The 24,614-nt window shown below is 46.9% G+C and overlaps 2 protein-coding genes across 2 annotated transcripts in view; both read right to left on the bottom strand.

Annotated features, from left to right (window-relative positions):
• The window catches only part of LOC310866758 (kalirin-like), a 74,113-nt gene extending 65,054 nt beyond the window's left edge, over nt 1-9,059 (bottom strand). Inside the window, 8 exon segments of the mRNA XM_083776482.1 lie at nt 1,998-2,220; nt 3,058-3,232; nt 3,326-3,495; nt 5,507-5,698; nt 6,336-6,458; nt 7,647-7,778; nt 8,420-8,518; nt 8,952-9,059. Coding sequence (XP_083632608.1) covers nt 1,998-2,220; nt 3,058-3,232; nt 3,326-3,495; nt 5,507-5,698; nt 6,336-6,458; nt 7,647-7,778; nt 8,420-8,518; nt 8,952-9,023 — 1,186 coding nt within the window. The 5' untranslated portion in view covers nt 9,024-9,059.
• A 254-nt stretch (nt 9,060-9,313) lies between these two features.
• The window catches only part of LOC310866889 (kalirin-like), a gene marked incomplete at its 3' end in the record, with an annotated part of 31,166 nt that continues 15,865 nt past the window's right edge, over nt 9,314-24,614 (bottom strand). Inside the window, exons 2-11 of the mRNA XM_083776685.1 lie at nt 19,026-19,100; nt 16,432-16,546; nt 15,523-15,715; nt 14,050-14,223; nt 13,133-13,216; nt 12,679-12,813; nt 10,749-10,871; nt 10,429-10,551; nt 9,465-9,656; nt 9,314-9,328 (exon numbers count right to left, since the gene is read on the bottom strand). Coding sequence (XP_083632811.1) covers nt 9,314-9,328; nt 9,465-9,656; nt 10,429-10,551; nt 10,749-10,871; nt 12,679-12,813; nt 13,133-13,216; nt 14,050-14,223; nt 15,523-15,715; nt 16,432-16,546; nt 19,026-19,100 — 1,229 coding nt within the window. The remainder of the gene's footprint in view (nt 9,329-9,464; nt 9,657-10,428; nt 10,552-10,748; nt 10,872-12,678; nt 12,814-13,132; nt 13,217-14,049; nt 14,224-15,522; nt 15,716-16,431; nt 16,547-19,025; nt 19,101-24,614) is intronic.

Consider the following 24,614-nt stretch of genomic DNA (forward strand, 5'->3'; position numbering starts at 1 on the left):
GCGGTGGGAGAGGTGTACACACTTACACGCCCAGGGAAGGTTCCAGCGGGCCAACCAATGAAGGAGGAGATGACCGCAGTACCGGCAGTTGCGTTCCGTAAGTTTTTACACGCACTGTCAGAGTTGGCAGGAAAGGAGAGGTTCACGCCTCCATTTCTTAAATCTAAGGCCAGAAAGAAGCCTTTATTTTCCAATCCTGGTGGAAAGAAAAAGAAGGTGAAGTGGAAATGGACTTGGAGAGACACTTTTCGGAAGTCTGCTAAGGAGTACCATGTGACTTACCCACCATGAGACTCAACACACATACACACACACACCTCCCCCTATCAGACAGCCCAATTAAAAAGAAAAAGAAAAAAAAAGTGGGGGTATCACTCGACCGTATACCTGGAAAGAAAATATTGTTTGGAAATATGATGTTTTCTGTTTATTTGTTATGTTGCTGTGCTAAATACAGGTCAAAATTGATACAACAGGGTACTGTATTAGTATCATTTTTAGGGATTTCTTGGTTTATTTGATTGCCTAGCCACGATTGTTAAACCCATGTGTCATTATTTTGCTTAGCTCAAATATGTTACAAGTACTCCTATTTTTTATGTATTTTCTTCAAATGTATTATGATGTATTATTTTGATATTGATGGAAAATTCACAATTATTGTTTAATTAAGCTGTTGTTTAATTAACAAGAGGAAGGATTTGACGAGGAATTTCCATCAGCTAGACTCATTTGAAGATCATTCGAATACATTTAAATTAGTCTATACAGACCGAGCTTTGAAGCTCGGAGCCATGCTGTGAGTAACAGAGTCCTTTTCACCTGTTCCCCCCCCCCCCTTCCCCTCTCACCTCACTCCTTCTCATCCTGTCCCTCCCCCCCCCCCTTCCCCTCTCACCTCCCACCCCCCATCTTCCTGTATCTGCAAGCAAATGGTCAATTCATCGATTCTGTGTTCTGCCTCTGGGTCCACCTTGTGGGTGGGACTAAACTGCCATATAAACTGTAACTCTGTGCTTGTATGGTTATGCTTGCCTGGGAGACCTGCCTGCGTGCTGCAGCATCCGTGTACTGCTGTGCACGTTAAATAAAGATCAACAAAGGGACCTTGCTTTCCTCCTGATTCCTCTTGACAGACCTTCAAGCCTGGTGATTCCTCACGCGTTTAGAGTGTGTAAAACTGCCATTTCAGCGTGCATCACAGAGCGCATGTTCGGGGCTGATATAAGTCCCGGAAAAGATGCGCTGTGATTGGCCAGTAGTCACTTGAGTGACAGCGTGACGTAACGCGCCGTCCACACTTCCTGCACACTTCTGCCCCCATATGGCTCCAACGAACTGCAACGCCCAATGAGGCATCTATTTTTGAGTGGCGCAACCACTCCTATACAACCAGCAATGTCCGTGTACCTGTGTACCTGTATCAGGGAGAGGGGTAGTGCTGTGCCTGCTGCCTGCTAATGTGAGAGAGAGAGAGAGAGAGAGAGAGAGAGAGAGAGAGAGAGAGAGAAGGGGGGGGGGGGGGGAATTGCACCACTCAGTGCACACGGGTGTGATTTTCTTTATATATATGGTTCAAACGTTCAAGGTTGTACTCAGTGGTGTAAAGTAACTAAGTACTTTTACTTAAGTACTGCACTTAAGTACAATTTTGAGGTATTTGTACTTTACTTGAGTATTGCCAATTTCCAGTACTTTTACTTACTTACTCCACTACATCTCGGAGCTGGAAATTTGTACTTCACTACAATTATTTGAAAGCTTTAGTTACTTTAGTTACTTTGGCGATTTAAATTTTGATTTGAAAAGATACATTAACCACTTCAACCCTATACATTTCGGCCATTTAAAAATAGCCGATCTACAAGCTCACAATGCGTCGCGCTGTGAGCTTGTAGATCTGCTATTTTTCAATTGCTAAACTGTAACATAATGCTTAGTTAAAACACCAAAAGGGGGTTCCCATCCAGAATGGGAAAACAGGGCTATAGGTTTACCTGATGCCTGGACCTCCATGATGTACTGGTGCAGGTCTTGGCCTTGACCTATGACCTCGTAGGTCATACTGCCCATGGCCGCTTTCCTCTCGCCGTGCCGTAGGAGGCGCTGTTCCGCCGCGCCCATCGTCTCTTCGCTTCCTCCACTTCCTGTGGCGCCGCCGCTAGCGTCCCCTAGCTGTCTGGAGAGGTCATCGCTCCACGAGTCCAGCTCCGCGGTCACCTGATCCACACGCACACACACACACACACACAACATAGGGGAAGACCAATTTTGTCGACTAAAAACTATGACGAAAAATGGTCGACTGCCATTTTTCACTGACAAAAACAAAAGAAAAACTTAAGATGACTAAAACTATGGCTAAAATATATTGACAATTTCGTCAACAAATAAAAGCTAGACTAAAAAGTTAGGGGATGGACTAGTGGAGAAGAGGAGATCCAGCCAAACTAAAAGGCAAGTCATTTTACGGTTGCAGTTGCGCTCTGAAAAACAGCCGATCTACAAGCTCACAATAGGTCGTGAGCTTGTAGATCTGCTATTTTCAGCATGCAACAAAGTGTAAAATCTGCGATTGCGACTCCGACACATCGAGGCACCGACACAGTACTTTTCTGTTGACAAAATCAACCGTAGATTTGAGTCATTTGCTCTGAATTTTAACTGTCTCTCTCTCAACCTCAGACGCTCGTCTCCAACAAAACCTGAGGCTGCATGGGGGAAAAGTCTAGTGAATGGAAGATGCGCAGCTGCAGACAGAGGCACCTCTACACAGTGTAATGCTCAAAGATGCGCAGCTGCAGACAGAGGCACCTCTACACAGTGTAATGCTCAAAGATGCGCAGCTGCAGACAGAGGCACCTCTACGCAGTGTAATGCTCAAAGATGCGCAGCTGCAGACTTGAGGTATACCCAGTCTACAGTGTAGTGCTCAAAGATGCGCAGCTGCAGACAGAATGTACCTCTACAGTGTAGTGCTCAAAGATGCGCAGCTGCAGACAGAATGTACCTCTACAGTGTAGTGCTCAAAGATGCGCAGCTGCAGACAGAATGTACCTCTACAGTGTAGTGCTCAAAGATGCGCAGCTGCAGGAAGATGTCCAGCTTGATCTTCCTCTCGTGGAACAGCTCCTCCATCTGACCCTGAGCCTCATCCAGCTGCTGCAGCACCCCCTGGATGTGGGCGATGGAACTGCAGTGAGGCGTCTTGTTGGTGGACATGGCTGCATCCCTGAGGGGGGGACGGAGGGAAAATGGGTTAACTTATTTTGGATACAAAAAAAAATGCTCACAAATTGTTGTTTACGTTTAGTTTTTTTTTTACCTGAGCTGTTGTATAAGCTCCTCCCCCTCCTTGATGACGTTGAGCGTAGCGTCCAGCGTGGCGGTCTGCTGCTGCTGGAACTGTTGGATCAGAGCCTGGACCGAGTCCACCGAGTCCCCCAGAACCTCGTCTAGAAGGTCCTTCTGGAGGTCCTCCAGCCACGTCCATAACTATTATTATACACACAGAACAGAACTGTAGGATCAGAGCCTGGACCCAGTCCACCGAGTCCCCCCAGAACCTCGTCTAGAAGGTCCTTCTGGAGGTCCTCCAGCCACGTCCATAACTATTATTATACACACAGAACAGAACTGTAGGATCAGAGCCTGGACCCAGTCCACCATAGACAATACACCATAAATTAATATTGAAACCAGATATAATCCTTAGGGAAGGTGTATGCAAGTACTATGTAAACTCTTAATTTAAAATTTCCAGCCATTCAGTTGCATTATTATTATTATTATTAACCCCCTCATGGCCAAGAGCACGTCAGGCCCATAGACTGCCATGTTAACTGACGTAGTAAATCAACAAATCCCACCAAGCCAATGACGTTATCTGCGTAGTAGACGTACTGCCCTGTCAGTACGTCTTTTTATAACAAAATATTGCAATTGTTTGACATTTTTTTAATTATTTTTATGTAATCTACCAAAAACCGGCCGAAACCCGCGCGATCGTGCACTATCGTGCACGCGCGCCGTCTCTATGTGATCCGCGGCAAAAAATGTGATATTTTGGGATGTTCCTGGCCGTTTTTAAGCTTAATCTGACTAAGTTATGACAAAGCTAATGTTAGCTTAGCAATCCGGACGGCCAAGCTATAAGCTAGGGGTCAAATTAGCTTCCTTTGTTTACCTCGTTTGACAGGAAGTGATTTAGCCAGATTTAACACTTTTGTCAAAATCAGAATAATGGAACGTTCCTGCCATCTGGTGGAACTTCTGGGTATTACTTTGAAATCGAAAGTAAAACTTGATGTATTGTATTTAGATCGCTGATCCCTCTTATTGCATTAAAATGACGAATTAAGAAATGGGGCATTGGCCAGCATTGGCCAGATTTGGCGACTTTTTGAATGGCAATCGAAAAATGTGAGATATGACCACAATGTCACGAAATGTCTCATTTTATAGCTCCAAGTCACTACTTTACAATGAAAAATAATTATGATTATAGCTTGTTCCATCGTTTACTTATAAGCTTTTTAGTAGACCTTGGTTTCAGTGATAAGTCAAACCAAGGTGTACTAAAGTGCTTATAAGTAAACGAAGGAACATGCTAGGAACATATTTTTTTTTCGGTGTAAACTAGAGATGTGCAGCTTTAAAATGAGATATTTCGTGACATTGTGGTCATATCGCACATTATTCTATTGTCATTCAAAAAGGCAGCCTAAGCTGGCCTAAGGCACAATAAGATGTTATTAAGGTTGGTAACTTGGCCATTAGAGGGTTAATATTTTTTTATTTTTTTAAATAATTCGGGAACCCCCCAAAAATAATTTGGCGCCCCCCCGAGGGGGCCTTCTGCAGGTCCTCCAGCCACGTCCATAACTATTATTATACACACAGAACCAGAGGTGGAAAAAAATGTTTTACTTAAGTAAAAGTACCAATACTGCAATTTAGAACTACTTTGTTAGTAAAAAAGTAAAAAGTACGGAATTGAAAATGTACAAAAGTATCGGCATCAAAATGTACTTAAAGTACTAAAAGTTAAAGTACTCATTGTGCAGAATGTCCCATTTCACAAGTTTGCAATGTGTCGAAAATCTATTGAAAATAGCCGATCTACAAGCTCACAATGCGTCGCAACGCGACGCATTGTGAGCTTGTGGATTGTATTTTCAAATTGCCAAAATGTTTAGCGTTGGAGTGGTTAATGTATGTTTTCTAATCAAAATTAACACATTTTGGCTCTGAGAAGTAGTGGAGTAGAAGTAAAAGTACTGGAAACCGGGGCAGGGGGCGCGAGACATGGCCAAAGAATTCCCGGGGGTTCCCAGTCAAAAACGTTGAGAACCGCTGTTCTAGAAGGTCCTTCTGGAGGTCTTCTAACCACGTCCATAACAATTATACACGCAATACATAGCTAGTATGAATAAAAGTGTGTGTGTGCGTGCGTGCGTGCGTGCGTGCGTGCGTGCGTGCGTGCGTGCGTGCGTGCGTGCCCTACCTCCTTGGTGTGCGTGTGGAAGGACACGCTCACGTCCAGCAGCAGCTTCCTGTTCTCCACACGCCTCACAAAGTCCTGGATGCTGACCTCCAGGTGTCTGGCAGCGCTGTAGATCTCCTCTGGGTCACACTCTCCCGTCTGGGCCAGCTGCTCTGCCGCTTCCAGGAGCTTGTCCGCGTTGGTGTATGTGTTCTGGACGCGCACACACACACACACACACACACACACACACACACACACACACACACACACATGCGGATACACACACAATGTAGGCATTTAGCAGACGTTCTTAACCCATTTAGATTCTGATGACGATTCTACGAATGTCTTCTAAATCCTGACAGTTATCTGGAAAAAACCTCATGTTTCCATGTCAGTGGTTGTCAAACAGTTTCATGTCAAGGACTCCCAAAAATATATGTAATTGGCCGCTGACCCCCCATCGGAAAATATGTAGTTCCAGGGACACCCCGGGGAAGCAAAGATTTGAGTTAAAAAAACGTTCACTCTGAAAGAATATATATATATATTCAAAGATTTGTGCCACATTTTCACGATTTTTCAAAAATAGCAGACCTACAAGCTCATAGCGCGCCACTCGGTGGCACACTATGAGCTTGTAGATCTGTTATTTTTCAATAGCTAAATTATAACAATGTTTAAAACATCACAGCAGAGGCTTTTGTGCCGTTTCTGGACAACGGGCGAAGTCGGTCGGTGGGACGAACGGTTCTGGAGTGACGTGGATTACAGGGCGTACACACAGAGATGTGGTGACAGACAGACAGACAGACAGACAGACAGACAGACAGACAGACAGACAGACCTGTGCGACCTCTTCGAAGTCGTCGTGTCGTTTCTGTAGAGCTCTGGCTCGGTGCAGAGATTTACCGACTCCACTGTGTTTACTGAGGAACGCTTCACCATGGTTCTGAACCCAGTCCATCACCTGGAGCCACGCGCACACGCACGCACGCACGCACACACACACACACACACACACACACACACACACACACAAAATATACAATATCACAATAAATGTCTTCTAATTCTGTGATTTTCAACCCCAGTTTGACCTGAATTAGGCTACAGTCCCCCATTTCTATCTCTGGGACCCGAATGTAAATTGTAAAATCAAAGTTAATTTAACTCTGAGTTATACTCAGAGACTACACTTCGTACACTCTCAGAGTTACAGACCCATAAAGGTCCATTTGGTTCCTAACTATCATTTAGCTGGGGACCCCCTGGAACTCCCTCAAGGACCCCTAGGGGTCCTCGGACCCCACACAACAGTTTTCTGAAAAATGTCTAAAATCAGCGGTTCTCAAATATTCTCACATAATTATTCAGATGGTCAGCAGGTGACACTAGTTATAACACTATTTTTTGCCGGGGGGGGGGGATTTTTCAGAATAAAAGACACCAAGCAGATGAGGCAGATATTAGATTCAGAGATAATACCAAGATTTGTCACCCCGTTTTTAGTTAGTAGCCGTTTTCTCTATTCACTTCATTAAGGTCCACAGAATGAGAGGTCTGCTCTGCTGGAAACATTGCGAAAGAAAGTTATGGACATTTTTGTATACCCTATAGAGCGTCGCAGTCCCGCCCCCTACCAGGGCCCAGGAAATGATTCCCCGTTCATTTTCCTCATAGACATTTCAAAAGGTATTTATTTAAAGACCTTTTAAGCGTCGTACAAAGCCAACTCGAGTTGTGACAAATCATGACAACAAACAACCAACAACAAATAATTAGAAAGATAGAAAAAACGGCAGGTTACAACACTTTTGTTGTTGTTTTTCTTTGTAATTATTTGTTTGGTCCAAAATAGTTTGTTGTCATGAGTTGTCACGACTCGAGTTGGCTTTGTCCGCGGCGTAACCGTCTTTAAATAAATACTTTTTTGAAATGTCTATGGGGAAAAATGCACTGGGAATCATTTCCTGGGCCTGGCCAAGGACTATCTATGCAAGCATGTTTCTTTCCTTCCATGGAGCAAACATGGAGTCCACCGTACGGTCTTCGCTTCTCGTCCTCTTTAGATAGTCCTTGGGCCTGGCGTCGTCATGGAAGGGGGCGACACACACACACACACACACACACACACACACACACACACACACAGTACCTGCTGTACGTCCTGCTGGAACACACACAGCTGCAGTCTCTGGTGCAGTCTGACCTTCCGATGCTGCCACATGTTCTCCAGCCTCCTGTGATGATGCAACACCTCGTGGACCACGTCTAGGATGCAATGGACCTGAGGCACGCACATGCGCGCGCGCATACACACACACACACACACACACACACACACACACACACACACACACACACACACACACACACACACACACACACACACACACACACACACACACACACACACACACACACACACACACACACACACACACACACACACACACACACACACACACACATTTAGACCTGAGGACGATTCTACAAATGTCTTCTAAATCGTTTTCTGAATCAATGCTCTTTGGCCACTCAGATTAGCCAAATGGCATTGATCACGCCTCCAGGTATTAAGTTAAGTAATAAGACCTGGTACTTATAAGACACGCAAAATACAGCCCTATGTTTCTATGTGAGTCGGTCTCAAACATTTTCATGTCAAGGACATGAGTTAAAAATGTTCGCTCTGAAAGAATATATTCAACCATTTGGACCACATTTTCACGATTTCTCAAAAATGGCAGACCTACAAGCTAAAGTACAACATAGTGCTTAAAACACCAAAAGGGGTTCCCGCCAAAAACGGGTTTGTGTTCATTTTGTCGGCTAAGACTGTGTCGTAAGATGTTTGCCGACTACACTTTTTTCACTATAGCGACAACTAGTCTACATCATCACGTGTGAAAACAGGAAGAAACTGACCGCCTTTGAGTAATTGGCGGTGGCCGTCAGCGAATCAGAATTGCCTGGACTCAGAGGCCTCTGGAGGACATCCAATAGGGCTTTGCCATCTTGGCTTACCTGCACACACACATGCACAGACAGACAGACAGACAGACACAATTATTCAGAATGATCACATAATGTGAAACACAAATCTAAAATCCACTATCATTTAAGTGGCTGCACATGTGTGGGTTTGGTGATTCAGTGTAACTCTCAGTTCGGCATGTCGGCACGTCTCCATTCTCCATTCGTTTATAGGCATGTAACGACATGTCGTATATCGATATATATCGATATTAATCCCGACGATATGAATCGATTTATTGAAATAAAAAAATCGAAAAGAAAGAAAAGCTGTGTGTGTCTGTGACTGTGCCCAGGTGATGATGGTGATGATGGGTCCCATTTTTACAATCTTCTTTGGTATGACCCGGCCGGGGATTGAACGCCACAGTGGTTAGAGTAAACCACAAGGCCACTGTCTGGTCAAGGTTAAGGGTCAAGTTACCTCGCTGTAGGCCTGGGTCACCTGCTCGTACAGACTCTGGTGATGGTGGATGTTGATCTCCAGCTCGTTCATCTCGGACGGGAGACCTCCCTCACTGCACACCTTGCACCACGCCTCCACACCGGACAGGAACTGCACGTACACACACACACACACGCACGCACACAGCTGACAGTTAATGCTGTTGACTAAAACTATGATGGAAGATTGGTTGGTCGACTCCCTTTCTTTCACAGACGAAAACCAAACAAAAACTAAGCTACGATGACTATAAAACAAGACTAAGTTTGGCAACAAATAAAAACTAGACTAAAATGTTAGGGAGGGACTATAGTGGAGAGGAGATCAGTGGATCAGTGGACTCAACAAACCACGTACTACAATCCAGATTCGTCTCAAACAATGGATTAAATTATTATTTTTTGCTCCCGCTATGCCACTAAAAAATATATAAATAAAATCAATCAATCAATGACAGACAGACAGACAGACAGACAGACAGACAGACAGTACCTGCTCAGCCTTCTGGTGGAAGACAGAGGACATGGTCAGGATGGTGGACCTCTCGTCGAGCGCGGCGGCGAAGCTCTTCCAGTCCAGGTCCAGCTGGGCGGATATCTGCTTGATCTGAGTGGCGGCGTAGTGCCCCGCCTCCTGGAGCCGCCCCGCCACCGACACGATCCTGTTGATGTTCACGTAGGCGTTCTAACGCACACACGCATGCACGCACACACACACACACACGCGCGCACCAGTGTTGTTTTTGGCAGCAAAAAAATTAACACTCTTTAACCTAAAACATGAACCTTGGTTGAAAAATACTAAAGTTGTCCTTTAGGTTAAGTTTTGCGTGGCTTGGCCAACTCACAAGTCATCTTGTGGTTGGTTGTGCTCTGAAAAATAGCACATCTACAAGTGAAAAAATAAAAAAATAAAAGCAGTGCGCCTGGGCCATGACTCAGCGGTCCAGGCACCTTGGCCGGTAGGCAGTGTGCTGCGGGTTCGACTCCCGATCCCAATGGCCTTTGCTGCATGTCACTAGCCTGGCTAATAAGCCAGACCGAATCAGCCGTTGGCAAAAGAAAATTGCCTGCCGGCGGATTACGGTCTGGAGAGGCTCAATTGTACGCCCATTTCCTACACCAGAGAACTGGTGTGGCCAATCGGGACACGGTATGCAATATGGGCGGGCTTTGGTGCAGTGACGTTCAACGCTTGAGACCTTTGACTGACAGTAGCTCTGACCAATTGCGTCAAAGAGAAAATGTTTTAATCCGCCCCCCCCGGGAAACAAGATCCATACATACACAGCATCTCCAGACTCAAATAACACACGACGACCGTGTGGTTTGAGTCTGGCTTATTAGCCAGGCTATGTCACTCCACCATCTCTCTCCCCCATTTCCTGTCAGTTTGCTGTCTGTCCCTCTATAAAAAAATAAAAAATAAAAAAATCAGTGCGTGCGTCTGTGCTCACCATAGAGTTCATGGCGAAGTGGTTGTGTTGGGTTTGTAGATCTACTGCATGCTGGTATCCAACACCGATCTCTGTGTGACTCTGGAGGAATAACTCCTTGTTGTGACTGATCCACTCAAACATCTAGCGCACACACACACACACGCACACACACACAGGTCACTATACTTGTGAGGGCAGTGAGTTTATGAACTATCATTAGAAAAACGGGGTCGCGTTGATGACATCTAACTGCCGACGCCGGTTGATGACATCACTGCCAACACCGGCTGATGACATCACTGCCGACACCGGTTGATGACATCATCATCATCACTGACCTTCTGTGCGTCCTGCTCAAAGAGGCGGAGCTGAAAGCACTGGTCCAGTTTCAGCTTCCTGACGTGCCATGATTGGTGGAGATGCTGCCGAGAGGCGTGGAGCTTGTCCAGAAGACTGGACACCTGGACGTACACACACACACACACACACACACACACACACACACACACACACACCAGTGTTAACTCATTGACACATTTCAACGCACATTGGTGTTTTTATTATATGAGTTATAAATGTGACAAAATTGGACTGAGGGGAAAATAAATAAGTTTTTTTTCATGTCATATGAAAGCAGGGAATCATAGCTTACTATTACTCTTATAGAGTAATGTCTTGCAGAAAACAGGCTTGAAAGGTTCACTTCTGTGGACTCTAACAGTACACCTAGCTACATGTTTACATTTATTTTATATTTACATGTCAATTTCAGCTCCGACACTTATTTCAGACATGCTCTAGTCGTGTGTGAAGAGTCTGCCTGTGCTATTAACTCATTTTGGGGGAAGTCTTTCTCCTCTGGTGAAAAGCTGGAATTTGTGCGATGGCAGGCTCTCAGTCAAATCTGGTCACAAATGCTCAGATAATTTCTATTTATATTAGGATACATTTGCGCGATGTAAAGACGAAAAGGCACTTCCGCTTTATTTTTGACTCATGATCAGAGCTTCCGTTGCTCCAGACCGTATGACGGAAGCATTTATATTTGACTCATGATCGGAGCTTCCGTTGCTCCAGACCGTATGACGGAAGCATTTATACTTTACTCATGATCAGAGCTTCCGTTGCTCCAGACCGTATGACGGAAGCATATATATTTGACTCATGATCGGAGCTTCCGTTGCTCCACACCGTATGACGGAAGCATTTATATTTGACTCATGATCGGAGCTTCCGTTGCTCCAGACCGTATGACGGAAGCATTTATATTTGACTCATGATCGGAGCTTCCGTTGCTCCAGACTGTATGACGGAAGCATTTATATTTTACTCATGATCAGAGCTTCCGTTCTGACAACCCGAGACTATAGATGATGACTGGATCACCCTTTGATCAACCGACATTCTGGTCGTCAGGTAGTTTGACCAGTGAAACATCATTGTCTGAAGGTGGGTTGAATTAAAAGTAAAAATAAATGCCTCTCTACCTTAGGCACCAGGCTGTGGAAGTCAGCAGAGCCTATACCTTAACCCATTTGGGGCGGGAACGGGAACCCCTTTTTGTGTTTGAAGCACTGTGTTATAGTTTAGCTAATGAAAAACAGCAGATCTACAAGCTTGTAGGTCTGCTATTTTTGAAAAAAAATTGTGAAAATGTGAATGAATGAGACACCAGAAGTCAGCCTACCTTAAACACCAGAAGTCAGCCTACCTTAGGCACCAGAAGTCAGTCTACCAGAAGTCAGAATACTGTAGGCACCAGAAGTCAGCCTACCTTAGGAACCAGAAGTCAGCCTACCTTAGGCACCAGAAGTCAGCCTACCTTAGACACCAGAAGTCAGCCTACCTTAGACACCAGAAGTCAGCCTACCTTAGGCACCAGAAGTCAGCCTACCTTAGACACCAGAAGTCAGCCTACCTTAGACACCAGAAGTCAGCCTACCTTAGACACCAGGCTCTGGAAGTCAGCCTACCTTAGGCACCAGGCTCTGGAAGTCAGCCTACCTTAGACACCAGAAGTCAGCCTACCTTAGACACCAGAAGTCAGCCTACCTTAGACACCAGAAGTCAGCCTACCTTAGGCACCAGAAGTCAGCCTACCTTAGGCACCAGAAGTCAGCCTACCTTAGGCACCAGAAGTCAGCCTACCTTAGGCACCAGAAGTCAGCCTACCTTAGGCACCAGAAGTCAGCCTACCTTAGGCACCAGAAGTCAGCCTACCTTAGGCACCAGAAGTCAGCCTACCTTAGGCACCAGAAGTCAGCCTACCTTAGGCACCAGGCTCTGGAAGTCAGCGGAGCCAGAGAGACAGGTCCTCCCAGACACGGTGCCCTCGCTGGAGCGAATGCACTGCAGCAAGCGCTGGCCCTCCCTGTCCAGATCCTCCACTGGAGCCTTGAGAACCTTCGGACACATGAATGAATTGATTGGTTGGTTGGTTGATTGATTGATTGATTGATTGATTCCTTTATTATCCCGCAGGGGGAAAATCAGTCGACCATCTTGCAGTCAACTTTTCTCGTACGTTATATGGTAGCTATAGTGATCAGCTCAAATGAACTCGCTGAAATGAGTTCCAAACGGGTTGGTTTTATTACAAACGTTATCAACGTGGCTACGCGTTCGCACGCACGCACGCACGCACGCACGCACGCACGCACGCACGCACGCACGCACGCACGCACGCACGCACGCACGCACGCACGCACGCACACACACACACCTTCTTCTTGAGTTGTGTGTGTTCGTCTATCAGACGGCGAGAGCCTTCGACATCCACAGGAAACTCCTTCTTAGACAGGAGCTCCTACAGAGAAAGAGATAGAGAGAGAGATAAGAGAGAGAGAGAGAATTTAACTATATGACACACGACACCATATAACTTATTTATTGTCTCCTTAGTTGCAATTACACATTCCGTCCATAGGACATGTGGAAACGTCATAGGGAATCGAACCGCGGGGTGCATACGACGTCTGTAGACGTCCTAGCGCATCCTCAATGATACCGGGCGAGAGAGGAATATTCTGAATGTTTTCCTTTTTTTTATTACATACTAGCGCTTCATTTCTGCTCCTCATCCGTCTCTCCCGCAAAATATGAACGCTTTTTGGATCATGCTGTATATCGTATAAATTAAAACGATAGCAATGTAAGCTAGCAATGTAAAGCAAGCTTTTTTAGCGGTTTGTTTCCGGGTTGTGGGTTTCAGAGTAAAAGCGGCCATGTCTTTCCGGCAGGATTGAAGGAATCCCGGCACCGATTGTGTTTACGTTGGCCCTCGTCTTTCAGTTAAATGGTGCTGTATTTAAACGTAAGCCTATAACCTAACTAAAACTAGTACAGTACAGATCACTGAAGTCCTCAGTAAAACCCCTCGACCCCCTGGGGGTCCCCAGCCCCTCGACCCCCTGGGGGTCCCCTGGGTGTCCCCTGGGTGTCCCCAGCCCTTCAACCCATGGGGATCCCCAGCCCCTCGACCCCCTGGGTGTCCCCAGCCCCTCGACCCCCTGGGTGTCCCCAGCCCCTCGACCCCCTGGGGGTCCCCAGCCCCTCGACCCCCTGGGGGTCCCCAGCCCCTCGACCCCCTGGGGGTCCCCAGCCCCTCGACCCCCTGGGGGTCCCCAGCCCCTCCCTTGCCTGCAGGTGGTCGAGGCGGGCCAGCAGGTGCGTGGCGCTGCAGATGAACTCCTCCAGGGAGACCCTGAGCTCCATCCACTGGTCATGGTCGTAGTCCAGAGAGCCCTCTAGGTCCTCCGTCAGCTGGGAGGGGTCCACCAGTCTGGACAGACCCTCCACGGACACCAGGCTGGTCTAAACACACACAACCACACACACACACACACGTTTAGAGACACCCTCTACAGACACCAGAATGGTCTGAAACACACACAAAGACATAAATGGCAGTGAATGGAGCCGGCTGGACCAGCTCATGAACAAACACTATTTATTAACACAATCTTTACATCCGACATCTGGGAATGTCATAAGGATTCGAACCAAGCTGTACATCCGACGTCTGTGGACGTCTTAAGGCATCCTCAATGATACGGGGCGAGATAAGAATATTCAGAATTTTTCCTATATTTTTTTGGCCTGTTCGCCTTTCGGCTGCCGTATGCTACGCTCTGGGCTCATATTAGCTTACCGTTGACTTACATGTTAGCGCGGCGGAAAGAATGACTCGTATCTCCTAATCCAGGGTGCTCTCCGTGGTTATGAACGGATCGATATACTGGCGCTTCATTTCTGCTTCTCATCCGTCTCTCCCGCAAAATATGAACGCTTTTTGGATCATATATCGTATAAATTAAAATGATCGCAATGTAAGCTAGCAATGTAAAGTCAACTTTTTTAGTAGATTGTTTCCGGGTCATGGCTTTCAGAGTAAAAGCGCTGAGACAACCCCGGCCATCCAGAGCTCCTATTTTGAAGCACTTCCGGCACTGATAGTGTTTAATGAACGTTGAGACCTTGTCAAATAATCGGTTAAGGAATATAAAAGAAGACGTATAACATGTCTACTGTGTTGCTTTTCGATGTGTACACTGTGTAATATTATAGAGCACAAACTATAGTTTCCGAGCGTGTCCGTCAAGTATTGCGAGACTCAATAAAATAAACTCAATAAACTCAATAAAATGATGTCCTGTCTGTGCACATCGAAAAGCAAGTTATTGGAAAAACAACCTGTGATACACGTCTTCTTTCAAATTCAAATGTTTCAGAAATAGTGTTTGTTCATGAGCTGGTCCAGCCGACTGCAGCCCAGTCACGTGTCCATACCATGACCTTTCCTTCTGTAAGCTTCCTTGTATAATGCAAGGTTAATTAAATAAGGTTAGGAAGCGAAGACCGTACGGTGGACTCCATGTTGCTCCCTGGAAGAAAAGAAACATGCGCAATGGGCTATATGTAGCCAACAGTTCCGCGTTCAGCTTCCTTGGTCTCAATTGCGCATGTCTCTTTCCTTACCGTACGGTCTTCGCTTCCTAACCTTATTTAATTAAACTTGGTATAATGGTGTTTAGGGGGCGTTACTTATGGGCAACAGGTTACAATATCGTGGGATAAGAAAAACAAACAGATTTGGACATTAACATGACCGACCTCGAAGGTGAACTTGGCGCTGCCAAAGTTGGTCTTCTGCTTCTGCCAGAAGGTGTCTGGTTTGATGATCAGAGCCATGCAGATCTCTGCAGGGAACACCTCCTGCAGGGTCTTCAGGAGAGGCTTGATCAGGTCCCACTTGGACCCCCGCATGTCTAGGATGACCGTGAAGCCCCGCTTCACCACGTCCTCACTGGGGGGAGGAGTTACATACAGAGGGGGAGGGGTTACATACAGAGGGGGAGGAGTTAAATACAGAGGGGGGTTAAATACAGAGGGGGAGGGGTTACATACAGAGGGGGAGGGGTTAAACAGCATGTCTAGGATGACCGTGAACCCCCGCTTCATCCTTAGAGTATATATGAATAGAGAAGACACCCGAGTTCTCCTCCCATTTGCATTAAGTTGCTCAAAAGCGCATGAGGCGATTTCACTCCTCCTTCCGTGTGGGAACAGAGTGCATTCTGGGATGGATTGGCCCCAAACACATGAACGCGCTGCCGTTGACTATCATTGTGCCGTTTGTGCGTGTTCACGTATGAAACATTCGTTCACGTATCATGGCCCCAAACACATGAACGTGCGCAATGATAGTCAACGGACCAGCGCTGGCTCGAGCTGCAATGACAAATTTGGCCACTATGTCCATTGCGCCTCAGGATTTCCTCTGGGTGCCTTCTCTATTCATGTATACTCTAAGGCTTCACCACGTCCTCACTGGGGGGGGAGGGGTTACATACATATGGGGAGGAGTTACATACAGAGGGGGAGGAGTTAAATACATATGGGGAGGAGTTACATACAGAGGGGGAGGGGTCAAACAGCATGTCTAGGATGACCGTGAACCCCCTGTGTGTGTGTGTGTGTGTGTGTGTGTGTGTGTGTGTGTGTGTGTGTGTGTGTGTGTACCTGGGGACAGTACTCAGGTAGGTCACCAGTCTTCTTAGATCTTCTTGTTTTATTCTGTCGTGGTTACTTCTGGACGGGAACGTCAGGATGGGACCCCCCCGCTTATCTCTTCCCCCTACACACACACGCACACGCACACACACACACACACACACACACACACACACACACACACACACACACACACACACACACACACACACACACACACACACACACACACACACACAAAGCAGTGATAGAAATATCTGACAGTTACATACTGGTTTCATGACTCTGACCTCTGTAAAATAAAATGATAATACAGAGATGCAATGACAGTTGAGTTGAACAAAGTTTGGCGGAGCCTGGTGGTGGCTGCTGCTATAGCACACACAGCCACACACCATACCATGTACACTAAGGCCCCGCCTCCCTCCTCACAGCTCTGTTAGAGCGTAGGGCTGGATAGTCTCATAACGTGAAGGAAGTCAGTAGTGTCTGTGGCACGCTGCGAGTGTGCATGCAGTGGGCTTTCCCAGTCTCGAGTCCCGACAGCCAGGTACGTGCACAAATCACAACTACAATTGTACAGTGCGCCGCTGTTTATGAACCAAAACGCAGTTTGGGGCTTGTTTTTACAGCCTGCAGCCGCTACTCTGTTCACCGTCCGTCACAGCTGTTGCACAGTGCCCCGCTGCGCTGTTTATAAGCAAGAAAACAGTCAGTCTGTTTGGGATATTTCGATCGCGGCGGGGACTCGCTGATCAGCCTGTGTCAGGGCCCAGTGACGTCTAGTTATGCCACTGGTCATAGTCTGTCTTCTCTAGGGAGGGAGACAGGTCATAGTCTGTCTTCTCTAGGGAGGGAGACGGGTCATAGTCTGTCTTCTCTAGGGAGGGAGACGGGTCATAGTCTGTCTTCTCTAGGGAGGGAGACGGGTCATAGTCTGTCTTCTCTAGGGAGGGAGACGGGTCATAGTCTGTCTTCTCTAGGGAGGGAGACAGGTCTGTTTTCTCTAGGGAGGGAGACAGGTAATAGTCTGTCTTCTCTAGGGAGGGAGACGGGTCATAGTCTGTCTTCTCTAGGGAGGGAGACGGGTCATAGTCTGTCTTCTCTAGGGAGGGAGACAGGTCTGTCTTCTCTAGGGAGGGAGACAGGTCATAGTCTGTCTTCTCTAGGGAGGGAGACGGGTCATAGTCTGTCTTCTCTAGGGAGGGAGACAGGTCTGTCTTCTCTAGGGAGGGAGACAGGTCATAGTCTGTCTTCTCTAGGGAGGGAGACAGGTCTGTCTTCTCTAGGGAGGGAGACAGGTCATAGTCTGTCTTCTCTAGGGAGGGAGACAGGTCTGTCTTCTCTAGGGAGGGAGACGGGTCATAGTCTGTCTTCTCTAGGGAGGGAGACAGGTCATAGTCTGTCTTCTCTAGGGAGGGAGACAGGTCTGTCTTCTCTAGGGAGGGAGACGGGTCATAGTCTGTCTTCTCTAGGGGGGAGACAGGTCATAGTCTGTCTTCTCTAGGGAGGGAGACGGGTCATAGTCTGTCTTCTCTAGGGAGGGAGACAGGTCTGTTTTCTCTAGGGAGGGAGACGGGTCATAGTCTGTCTTCTCTAGGGAGGGAGACAGGTCTGCCTATGGCGGCCTTTATCAAACGCAAGACTGTGCTCACTGAGTCTGTACCTATAGTCAAGATGTTTCTTTGTTTTGGGTGGGTCACGGAGCTCAGGCACGGTGTATTAGGTCTGTCAGAACAGAGCTCAGGCACGGTGTATTAGGTCTGTCAGAACAGAGCTCAGGCACGGTGTATTAGGTCTGTCAGAACAGAGCTCAGGCACGGTGTATTAGGTCTGTCAGAACAGAGCTCAGGCACGGTGTATTAGGTCTGTCAGAACAGAGCTCAGGCACGGTGTATTAGGTCTGTCAGAACAGAGCTCAGGCACGGTGTATTAGGTCTGTCAGAACAGAGCTCAGGCACGGTGTATTAGGTCTGTCAGAACCAATTTCATAATATTGTAATGTTTAGCACCCTGAGCTGGAGTCGAACCCCGGCCTCCAACTCAGTGGACAAGGCAAGAAACAAGCCGCGCCAAGAGAGCTAGCTCCCTTGGAGGAGCAAGTTACGGCCGGGTCTTTCGCCGGGTCGTTACAATATGAATGAAATAGAATTTATTTTACCCGCTCGCTAAATGTATTGGAGTAACGAATCTACCACTGTGAAATCCCACCCGGCCGCTTCTTGCCTTCCAGCATGTGAAAAGGTGCATGTCGGGGTGACGTGAGCACACGGAGTTGCTCACTTCACACAGGGGTGATTTTTTTAATGAACAAACTTTGGTATTATGTGTATTATACGCTAAAAATTAATGATGTACATTTTCGAATATTAAAAATAATAAAGCAATGAAATTCGAATGGGATTATAGAGGTGAACTGACAGCCCTAAGGTGTATTCTGCCGATAGCATTCTAGTTGATTAGATTCTAGTTTATTTCCCTGTGTGTGTGTGTGTGTGTGTGTGTGTGTGTGTGTGTGTGTGTGTGTGTGTGTGTGTGTGTGTGTGTGTGTGTGTGTGTGTGTGTGGGGCTATAGAGACGTCCTGCACGTCTCACAGACTCACCTGAAACAAACGCTATCTTCTCTTTTAGTGCAGGAAGTACATCGGACGCCTTGATGCCATCACTCCTGAAGGACCCTGGGGGGGGGGGGGGGGGGAGAGAGAGAGAGAGATAGAGAGAGAGAGAGAGAGAGAGAGAGAGAGAGAGAGAGATAGAATTACTTGAATGCAGTGTTGGGAAAGTTGAAGTAGTTATGTTGTGAGCTTGTAGATCTGCTATTTTAGGAGTGCAACCAAGCATGAAATGACCTTAGTTCTACGTACTGGATCTCTTCTCCACTAGTCCATATTTTACTCTAGTTTTAGACTTAAACCCTCAGAATTATGACAGAAAATGTTGGTTGACTAGCTTAAAAAAGAAAAAAAAAAGAAAGAAAGCTATGATGACTAAACTATAAGACTAAATGTATTGCCAATTTAGTCAACATATACAAACAAGACTCAAATGTTAGGGAGGGACGAGTGGAGAAGAGATCCAGTAGAACTAAATGTTAGGGAGGGACGAGTGGAGAAGAGATCCAGTAGAACTAAATGGGAGGGACAAGATTTTCTGATTGTGCGTGGTGGGTGTCCGATAAATATCCGATAGATCGGATATTTCACGCGGATAAGTATGAATCAGGCACTATAACACCATCACACAAACACACACACACACACACACACACACACACACACACACACAGCAGGACTGGCAAGGGACACACGTTTTACATAACTGTTATTGTACTGCAACCATCTGGTGTTAAATAATGCCAAACGGAGAGGAGAGGAGAGGAGAGGAGAGGAGAGGAGAGGAGAGGAGAGGAGAGGAGAGGAGAGGAGAGGAGAGTGAAGGAACGTGCTCACACACAAACACACACACACACCTTTGATCCATGAGCACATGTTTTCTCCATCCCAGCTGTTCACCACAAACACGCTGTTTCCGTGTGTGTGTGTGTGTGTGTGTGTGTGTGTGTGTGTGTGTGTGTGTGTGTGTGTGTGTGTGTGTGTGTGTGTGTGTGCGTACGTGCACAGTAGCTGTTGATCACAGAAGCATATGGCGCTACACCCCCAGGAAACAAATGACAAGGGACACCCCCTCCCCTCGACAGGCACACACACACACACACACACCACCCCCCCATCAGGTCAGTGGCCCTCATTTATCATAGTGGCGTAGACAAAAAAAAGAACGTACGTACGGCGAGATCACTCCATCGTCGTGACTTAATTTGACTCTCGACGGAAAGCTCGCGTCTGATCTGAGCACGCGTGTGCGATTTGTCTACACCCGATTTTTACATAGTAGATGGTGTGAGCTTGTAGATCGGCTATTTTATGACTGGATTCGTGGTCATTGACATGAAAGAGGTTGAGCACCACTGACATAGAAACATAGGGTTTTTCAGAAAACTGTGTAGGATTTAGAAGGAATTTGTAGAATCGTCCTCAGGTCTAAATGGGTTGAGCAAAAACGGTTTTCAGGACGGCTCCGCTAGGCGGAGGTACGGCGGCTAGGACGCAATCAGTGTTATTCTAAAACAGTTTTAAATTACTAAACATGGTTAATATAACATAATGGTATTAGTTGTTCTAAAAAATAGTAGGTTCTGCCGTAGTAGATACTGTATATAAACGGCAAGCAGGTTTATATATCGACTATCTGAAACTGATCCATTTCCTGGTTGCCGGTCCCCATTGTCTGTCACAGCGCTACTCAACCCATGGCCCGTATGCGGCCCCTGCTTAACCCATTCTGGGCGGGAACCCCTTTTGGTGTTTTAAGCATTATGCTATACTTTAGCTGTTGAAAAATATTTTTGAAAAATCATGAAAATGTTGCGCAAATCTTTGAATATATATATTTCTTTTTCCAGAGCGAACGCATTTCAAATCTTTGCTTCTGGGGTGTCCCTGGAACAACATATAACCAACCACCCAGCACACACACCATCCTCCATCGTGATATAACCACCCACCCACCCAGCACACACACCATCCTTCATAGTGATATAACCACCCACCCACCCAGCACACACACCATCCTTCATAGTGATATAACCACCCACCCACCCAGCACACACACCATCCTTCATAGTGATATAACCATCCACCCACCCAGCACCCACACCATCCTTCATAGTGATATAACCATCCACCCACCCAGCACACACACCATCCTTCATAGTGATATAACCATCCACCCACCCAGCACACACACCATCCTTCATAGTGATATAACCATCCACCCACCCAGCACCCACACCATCCTTCATAGTGATATAACCATCCACCCACCCAGCACCCACACCATCCTTCATAGTGATATAACCACCCACCCACACAGCACACACACCATCCTTCATAGTGATATAACCATCCACCCACCCAGCACACACACCATCCTTCATAGTGATATAACCACCCACCCACACAGCACACACACCATCCTTCATAGTGATATAACCACCCACCCACCCAGCACACACACCATCCTTCATAGTGATATAACCATCCACCCACCCAGCACCCACACCATCCTTCATAGTGATATAACCACCCACCCACACAGCACACACACCATCCTTCATAGTGATATAACCACCCACCCACCCAGCACACACACCATCCTTCATAGTGATATAACCACCCACCCACCCAGCACACACACCATCCTTCATAGTGATATAACCACCCACCCACACAGCACACACACCATCCTTCATAGTGATATAACCACCCACCCACCCAGCACACACACCATCCTTCATAGTGATATAACCACCCACCCACCCAGCACACACACCATCCTTCATAGTGATATAACCACCCACCCACCCAGCACACACACCATCCTTCATAGTGATATAACCACCCACCCACCCAGCACACACACCATCCTTCATAGTGATATAACCATCCACCCACCCAGCACACACACCATCCTTCATAGTGATATAACCATCCACCCACCCAGCACACACACCAACCTTATCCAATAACGTTTATGCATTCACTCATCATTCACACCATCAACGTTCACATTATATGAATGCCTTTCTGGGCTATCTCTCATCAAGTCTTTCTCTGCTACTGTACGTTGTGATATCTCTGATGCGAATCAAACACAGGACAAAGGTCAAGTTAGACACTGGTTAACCCATTCTGAGATCAGATTCATACGAGGTTTCCACTGGACACACGCTGGTCTGATGAACCCATTCTGACCTGAGATCAGATTCTAAAAATGTCAGTCGTTCTTCGATTTAAAAAAGAAATAGCAGACCTACAAGCTCGTATCGCGCCACTCGGTGGCGCGATATGAGCTTGTAGGACTGCTATTTTTCAATAGCTAAAGCACGACATGATGCCAACACCAAAATGGGTGCCCGGTCAGAATGGGTTAAGCCAACAGAAATACACGTTGGGGCCCCGGGCTCCAGATGTGCTGGTTGGTGCCTTGCATGGTTTCCGCCGCCATCAGTGTATGAATGTGTGTGAATATAATGCACAATCTGCACCATTTACCGCACGCGCGCGCGCACACACACACACACACACACACACACACACACACACACACACACACACACACACACACACACACACACACACACACACACACACACACACACACACACACACACACACACACACACACACACACACACACACACACACACACACACACACTTAACAGCATCACAGAGGATGATGTCATACTCAGCCTGGACAGGAACATCTGCTAGTGATTGGTTCACTAATGGGAACGAGACTAGTATGTGTGTGCGTGTGCACGTGTGTGATCGTGTGTGCGTGCGTGTGTGTGTATAGCCTGGGATCAATATAGCCTCGGTCCCAGCCTTACTTATCTGCAAAGAGAATAGCCTGGTCACAACCTAAGACAGAGAGAAAAGCCTGGTCACAACCTAAGTCAGAGAGAAAAGCCTGGTCACAACCTAAGGCAGAGAGAAAAGCCTGGTCACAACCTAAGGCAGAGAGAAAAGCCTGGTCACAACCTAAGACAGAGAGAAAAGCCTGGTCACAACCTAAGAAAGAGAGAAAGGCCTGGTCACAACCTAAGAAAGAGAGAAAGGCCTGGTCACAACCTAAGACAGAGAGAAAAGCCTGGTCACAACCTAAGACAGAGAGTAAAGCCTGGTCACAACCTAAGACAGAGAGTAAAGCCTGGTCACAACCTAAGACAGAGATAAAAGCCTGGTCACAACCTAAGACAGAGAGAAAAGCCTGGTCACAACCTAAGAAAGAGAGAAAGGCCTGGTCACAACCTAAGACAGAGAGTAAAGCCTGGTCACAACCTAAGACAGAGAGTAAAGCCTGGTCACAACCTAAGACAGAGAGAAAAGCCTGGTCACAACCTAAGACAGAGAGAAAAGCCTGGTCACAACCTAAGAGAGAGAAAAGCCTGGCCACAACCTAAGACAGAGAGAAAAGCCTGGTCACAACCTAAGACAGAGAGAAAAGCCTGGTCACAACCTAAGACAGAGAGAAAAGCCTGGTCACAACCTAAGAGAGAGAAAAGCCTGGCCACAACCTAAGACAGAGAGAAAAGCCTGGTCACAACCTAAGACAGAGAGTGCCAAATGTGTCGGACGGAACATCCGTCAGATGTATTTCCCCCGGATACCATATTTTCCGACCAATCACAGCAACAGATTTGTAAAGCGTCTACGTTATTTCCTAGAGCGGATCGAACTTCCGCCAAAATCCCGATACTTCCGCCGATCCACTCCCATCTCCACACTCCTACGACCTGTGGGGTTGGGTTTATGGGGTTGGGCTTTGGGGTAGGTCACTGTCACTGACCTGTGGGGTTGGGTTTATGGGGTTGGGCTTTGGGGTAGGTCACTGTCACTGCGTGCCGTCATGTCATATTTCTATTTTTGTACGAAGAAGAAAGACTCTCACTCAGACACACACGCACGCACACTGTACTATATCAACCATGCCACTCACAGTGTCGCGGTGACATCATTTCCTGATAGCCTGCCTCTGTCATGGTGACAGTGACAACACACACGTATCAATGTGTGTGTAAGAATGAATTAGTGTGTGTGTGTGTGCGTGCATAAACAGAATGTCTCAGTGACATAAATCTCTCTCTCTCTCTCTCTCTCTCTCTCTCTCTCTCTCTCTCATCTCTCTCCTCTCTCTCTCTCTCTCTCTCTCTCTCTCTCTCTCTCTCTCTCTCTCTCTCTCTCTCTCTCTCTCTCTCTCTCTCTCTCTCTCTCTCTCTCTCTCTCTCTCTCTCTCTCTCTCTCTCTCTCTCCTCTCTCTCTCTCTCTCTCTCTCTCTCTCAATAGGTAAGGCTTTTCTTGGAGTGATGACATCATCGGCACAGTGTGGCTCAACCACATGGAGAGAGAGCGCTGACTCAGTGCGCGCTCGCGCACACACACACACACACACCCACAGTCCCACACACACACACACACACCGGAGCAATTAGTCTTGCTCGAGGACACATTTCGACACCAACTCTGGGGGAGCCCACAGCAGGGATCGAACTGGGCCGCTATATCGGCCACTCTAACCGCTGAACCACTGCCGCTGTTTGGACAATCTGTAGTATACTACCAGTAAGAC

Source organism: Protomyctophum parallelum (assembly GCF_964188405.1).
Source record: "Protomyctophum parallelum genome assembly, chromosome: 11".
NCBI lineage: Eukaryota > Metazoa > Chordata > Actinopteri > Myctophiformes > Myctophidae > Protomyctophum > Protomyctophum parallelum.